The 6765-nt window shown below is 38.0% G+C and overlaps 1 protein-coding gene across 1 annotated transcript in view; it reads left to right on the top strand.

The window, feature by feature from the left end:
* The window catches only part of LOC107751305 (leucine-rich repeat-containing protein 1), a 68625-nt gene that overhangs the window by 32864 nt on the left and 28996 nt on the right, over positions 1-6765 (top strand). The window contains exons 5-9 of the mRNA XM_016566984.1: positions 1313-1369; positions 1461-1524; positions 2893-2967; positions 3607-3751; positions 4109-4227. Coding sequence (XP_016422470.1) covers positions 1313-1369; positions 1461-1524; positions 2893-2967; positions 3607-3751; positions 4109-4227 — 460 coding nt within the window. The remainder of the gene's footprint in view (positions 1-1312; positions 1370-1460; positions 1525-2892; positions 2968-3606; positions 3752-4108; positions 4228-6765) is intronic.

Raw genomic sequence — 6765 nt, 5'->3', positions numbered from 1 at the left:
AAATCAAATATAATTTCGTAAATTGCATAAACAATTATGAACAAAACAGCATCATGTAGTTATGCATTGCTTAATACAAAGAGCCGAATCGCCGATTCGACAATCACAATTGCATTAAAAAAATTAAGAGACTCAGTGAAAAGGAATAAACCTCCACAAATTCGCGACGTGTTTTAACTTTGCATGGCTACATCTCTTGTGTGAGACGCGAGTGCAGCAGTCATATTTGTCCGTCTAAAAATGTGTTAATTATGCATCTGTGTGAATGGCTTGGTTTTGGTTTTCACCTAATCAAGATCTTCTCCGCATTGAGATTCTATATTTCTCTAATATTTTGAATGCATAGCACAGCAGCGGTGCGTCTCGTGGGCTAGACTAACGAAACATTAAAATGCAACAACGTCACTTACATCTCGTGCACCGCTGATGACACTCCCTGACACACTCCTAACATTCAAATGCAAATGTTTCTTTTAAATTCGACTAATATTCTTTTTTTTTTTTTATTCACAATCTCCTCGTCACAGGCAGGCACCGCACTCAATTCAGCATGTGTTCGTGTTTGTGTGAGCTGTCTGCGTCACTCATAGCACGTGCCTATATCGTGCACTATATCGAACATTTTTTATATAGTTATCGAAGAAGGTGTACCGTCGTTAAATATCGATACCGTTTTATCGCCCAGTCCTAGTTATTTCACATTATAATAACAATATTACTTGTATTTTTGATCAAATGCAGCCTTTTGTGAGCATAAGAGACTTATTTCAAAAACATTTACCCCCGGTTTCACAGACAAGGCTTAAGCCTAATCCCAGACTAAAATGTAAGTCTGAGCTGTTTCAACTGAAAGAAACTTGCACTGACTGATCTTAAAATATGTCAGTGCCTTTGTTTGGTCTCAAGATGCACACCAGAAATGTTTTTTTTTCTAAGGCACGTTTATAAAAACTACTTAAATGTCCTAATTGACCTATTGCCTAATCCTGGCTTAACCTAAACCCTCTCTATAAAACCAGGCCTTAAAGTCTTAATTAGTCCAATGTGTGCTTATGGTTGAGACGTTATTACTTTGTAGTCGCATCTTGATATCCTTTAATGGTCTTTATGTGGACTTGGAAGAAGCTTTGTGTTGTAAATGTTACTCTTAAAATATCGATAACCTCTCTTAATGACAATATGTATAGTGCTCCTATAATGCAAATTAAATTCAGAAAACACATCAGGACAAAATAATCTACTGCTGAAATGTTTAATTGTTTACATTTACGCATATACTTAAGATTGTGCATTGTTCCTGTCTTTTATCTAGCCTCTGTAACTTGGTATCACTGGAACTCCGAGAGAACTTGCTGACTTATTTGCCAGAGTAAGTGTACACCTCACAACGCTGTGTGTGTGTGTGTGTGTGTACATAAGGCAAAAGCAAATTGATCTTATTTCATTATTTTTTCAATCAGGTCTCTGTCTCAACTTCATAAACTTGAAGAACTGGATGTAGGAAGCAATGAACTGTATAATTTGGTAAGTGTTGAGATTTTCATGGCACGCTCTAAATGCACTAATAACAATAATAACGACTTTAATTGCCCAACGAGACTTGGAATATGTCAGCTGTCACGCCATCTCTGGAACCTCGTCTGATTATTAGGCTGAATAGAGTATGATGAAGATATGTCCTCATCACATCAAGTCAAACGAAAAAAAAAGAAGTTTATTTTGCATAAAGATATGTGAGTACATTTGGAGTAAGGATGTCAGAGTGTTAATTTTTGACTGTTATGGCTATTGTCTGATTTAGAGAAAAAAAAAGGAGATTATCTGCAAATGTACATTTTATGCAATAAATAAAACCCCCACAAACATTTCACAACTTTTTGTTAACAGTTTAATTGCAGCACTCATTAGGACATACAGTTAACATACATATTTCTCCTTTTCACTGAAAATGAATAGATAAAACGTACCAAAATTAACCTTTTCAACAAAAACATATACTACAGAGCCCAAACTGTTACATTCAATTGCTTATTTACTTTCAGATATAATAATCAACGCTCAAATAAAAGAAACTTGTATATAAAGTTGTATACAAACATTTAACTTGCACATTTACTTTCTAATGATATAATTGTTTCTGCTATAATTAATTGTTGAAATATGATCATTTAAACCGTAGCTGTCATAAGTTTTCATGACAAATTTATTTAAACATAAGGTTACTCTTTTTGATAGTCCCCTTTAGACATTCTACTAACTATAAGTAACTTTGCAACTACATGTCAACTAATTCTCATTCATTTCTATATGGAACCCTATAAAAAAGGTTCTATTTAGCACTAAAAAGGGTTCTGCTGAAGCCGAAGAACCGTTTTCTGGTACTGTTTAGAACCATTTTTCTTAAGAGTGTAGAATGGAATAAAATACAGTGGAAGTCAATAGGGACCATCGGCTGTTTGGTTACTGGAATATCTTCTTGTGTGTTCAGCAGAAGAAATACACTCGTGTAGGTTTGGAACAAGCAAATGATGTTCATTTTTGAGTGAAAATCCTTTAATGTTGCTAAAATTTGGTTTTCTTTATGCAAAATAAAATTAGTTTTCTTCCTTTTCGTTTTGGGGTGAAACATGTTTTCGGCAGGTCTCTTGAGATTCACACATTAATTGAAACATTGGGACGTTTTTCAAGCGTTGATTTAGTGTACTGACGTTTGTCCAAGTCTAAAACCCTTGTTTCCATGAATGGGACCCCTGTTTGAATGTATGCAGGCTGCATCGGAATGCCATTTCACGACAGTTTCGCGCTGGCCTGCATTCTTGTGCACGTCGGTAACAGTCACCTGCTGTGTTCTCGTTGCTCCGTCTGAACTCTGTCGAACTTGTTTTCTTGCAGCCTGAGACAATAGGCTGTCTTGTCAGTCTGAAAGACCTGTGGCTGGACGGAAACCAGCTGTCTGAAATACCACCGGTAAAGTATTTCTGACATGTCCTGTTGATGTCTTTTTCAAAAACTGTCTGTCTAGCGGACTGTCGGATCTTCTTTTGCAGATATTTTGTAAGCATGTATTGCTTCATAAGACGTGTGTACTGCTCCTTTATATTATTTTTACACTTGATTGTTACGTAATGTTTAATATTATTCTTTATTAATTAAAAACAATCTCCTCTTGAAAGTTACTTCCTCAGTATCCTAGAGGCTTTTTTTGGGTGCTTGTGGTTGCGTGCCTGTGTTTGCATTTGCATGTTTACATTTTTGTGTGTGTTTGTGTGTGCGTTTGTGTGCGTGCGTGTGTGTTTTTGTGTGCGTGCGTGTTTGTGTGTGTGCGTGTGTGTTTGTTTGTGTGCGTGTGTGCGCGTGTGTTTGCGTGTGCGTGTGTTTGTGTGTGTGTGTGTGTGTGTGTGTGCGTGCATGTGCACGTGTGTGTGTGTGTGTGCGTGCATGTGCACGTGTGTGTGTGTGTGTGCGTGCATGTGCACGTGTGTGTGTGTGTGTGCGTGCATGTGCACGTGTGTGTGTGTGTGTGCGTGCATGTGCACGTGTGTGTGTGTGTGTGCGTGCATGTGCATGTGTGTGTGTGTGTGTGTGTGTGTGCTTTCTCTGCCTCAGGAACTGGGGAGTATGAGAAGCCTTACATGTCTGGATGTATCGGAGAACAAGTTAGAGCACCTCCCAGAGGAGATGGGAAGCCTCCTCTCCCTCACTGACCTCCTGCTGTCCCAGAACCTCGTAGACGTGCTGCCGGAGGGCTTAGGTCAGTGTTTAGGACCCGACCGCTATCTGCAGTGCCTGTGTGTTTGTTTATGTGTGCTTCTGTGTGGTTGTTGTCCTTCATAACCTGCAGAAATTAGATGATAGTGATGGAGGAGTTTGTTTTTTAATTTGGAAAAGGGAGAGACAAAACCTTTTTTTCTTGTTTCTTTTGTCATGTTTTTTTTTGTGTGCAAAATGAAGAGCTTATATTAATGGAACGGTTTGTTGGGTGTGGTTAACCTACTTATCCACTCTTGTTGGGTTCTCTTGTTGTGTAAAGAGCACAGTAGTGAGCTGTGATGTTTGACTTTGTTTTTATGCAGTAATCGTACTGTAATTTTTCCTTTTTTTCTTTTAGGTAAACTAAGACGGCTTTCAATATTGAAAGCAGATCAAAACCGATTAGTCCAACTCCCGGAGAGCATTGGCAACTGTGAAAGCCTGACAGAGCTAGTGCTGACAGAAAACCAGCTGGTGGTAAGTTACAGCACCTGAGACTATGAACTGTCTACATGCTTTCAGTTAGAAAGAGGAAAACATTACATTGTGGTCATTAAAATTAGTTAATTATCAGCTTATTGATTATCAGTTCATAGTTCTTTTAATTTAAATATAAAAAAAAAAAGTTAAAGATTTTTCACATTTTAAAAAATCATGACATTTTAATTGCTGATAACAACATAAATAATAATAAGAAGAATGTGGGGCTGACTAAAATTGCTAAGGCACTTCGGAGCACCTCTGGGGTGTATTCCAGAAAGCAAGGTTAACTTACCATCACATATACCCTGAACTCTTGGTTGATTAATCCAAACCTTGCTTACTCAAGGCATGCTGGTTCCAAAAACGCGTCCGGGAGTAAGTTCATTCAACTCGGAGTGTGTTCACGGTTAACACACAAGACATTCTCAACAGAGCGACGAATCGACGAGTCTATAAGCACAAATTGCATTATTACATTCATAAATAACACTGGTAAATAAGGCGAAATATTATCATGTACAAACAATAAACACAATACCTATTATTTTGAACGGTTTCAGAAGAAAACAAGAATGAAAAAGATAAGTTGCTAAACAAGCCAAAATGAATTAGGCGAATTCAATGCGAAACTGAAAGCAAACGGCGTTCTCGTGCAGCCTACCGCTCTCATTCGGCATTAATCCAATTAAATGTGTCCATATTTGCGATGTATTTGAATGCTAAACTATTATTTATTATGTAAACCAAGCTTACTTAACGCACTTAAGGCGAGACACTGCAGGTGAATAGGGTAAAAAAAAAAAACTAATAGTTATCACCTTACTTACCCAGCTGATTGATTACATTGATAATAGCAAACCTTTTTTGTATTACAAGTTTTCTGAAATGTTAGGTTTAAATATGCAAATGAGTCCTTATTTATTGAAATATGCGCTAATTTGCATACATTTCTAGTACAAAAATCTTAACACTGGATCAGCACGGTTAACACACAAGACATTCTCAACAGAGCGACGAATCGACGAGTCACTATGGAAACGGACGCTAAGAAAAAGCGTGCCATACTACTACTTTCTTCTTTTTCTTCTTCTTCTGTTCAAAGGCCATTTGCATACATATCACCACCAGTGTTGGGCAAGTTACTTCCAAAATGTTAATTATTTATTATGTAAACCAAGCTTACTTAACGCACTTAAGGCGAGACACTGCAGGTGAATAGGGTAAAAAAAAAAAACTAATAGTTATCACCTTACTTACCCAGCTGATTGATTACATTGATAATAGCAAACCTTTTTTGTATTACAAGTTTTCTGAAATGTTAGGTTTAAATATGCAAATGAGTCCTTATTTATTGAAATATGCGCTAATTTGCATACATTTCTAGTACAAAAATCTTAACACTGGATCAGTGGCGTAACTTAGTAATGACGGGCCCCAGTGCAGGCTATTATGACGGGCCCCCTGGTGCACGGTTATGAAGCACATACAAACACACAGCGCTCGTGTCTAGAAGGGAACCCATATATGCTAATTTGTGCCTAACCTACTTAATTTAGACCAACTAAAATCAGTATCTTATCAGTTTCTTATAATAAATTGAACATCGAAACTCAAATTGAAACTCTTTCCGTGCGTCTCTCTCTAACACACACAGCTGTGCGTGCGCCTGGCCACAGCAGCCAGAAGTACCAAATTAATCGTGTTGAATTTTACAGTCATCAGCATGTGTTACCTATTGTATTTGCAAAGCACAAAAGGCTAGGTTATCAGAAGCATTGAGCGCTGTGGTGCTGAAATTACCGCAAACTTTATTTATTTATTTATTTATATTTTTAGCACAGTAACCCAGTAATCGCGGCAACCGCATTCCTCACCGAAAAGCAAGAGACTAGATAAGAAAGAGGTCTAAAATTATCAACACCATGTCCCGAATCATGGCCAACTTTAGCGGCAACAACCACACACAAATGTAATAGCTACCCACAAGCACATACACACAGTGGCGCCTGCAGGTGTACGCTCAGACTGACCTGAGATTTGCCCCGCAAACATTTCAGCAGTTATCATAGGCCTGTGTCTCCCGTATTTCTGTCGACTGAACCAGCCATGCCATTAATTATGAATTTATCAGTCTTTTGCACGCCAATGACGAAAGTTCTACCACTAGACCACTGAAGCACACACACACGATTCAAGCAAATTTATTTATTTATTCAGTTCTGTGAAGAATCTCGGTACTAATTGTATTTTATTATTAATACGTTTATTATTAATTTATATTAATATAATCGCTTGCAATGTGGGCAGGGCCCGCGTGCTCTGCGGGGCCCCCCCCGCGGCACGGGCCCCAGTGCGGTTGCACTGCCTGCACTGTCTGTAGTTACGCCACTGCACTGGATTATGTCAGTTTCAAAATTCTTCTTTAATTTTTTGGACATATTAGAGTCAAAAGTTTTTACAGAGGGAATTTTGGTTATCTCATTTTTGTCACTCCATAATTCAGAAAATGCTTAGAACGGACAGAAAACACTA

Source organism: Sinocyclocheilus rhinocerous, unplaced genomic scaffold, assembly GCF_001515625.1.
Source record: "Sinocyclocheilus rhinocerous isolate Xijiao unplaced genomic scaffold, SAMN03320098_v1.1 scaffold552, whole genome shotgun sequence".
NCBI lineage: Eukaryota > Metazoa > Chordata > Actinopteri > Cypriniformes > Cyprinidae > Sinocyclocheilus > Sinocyclocheilus rhinocerous.
Note: the sequence above shows the minus strand (reverse complement) of the source record. Positions and strands in the feature narration are given on the sequence as shown.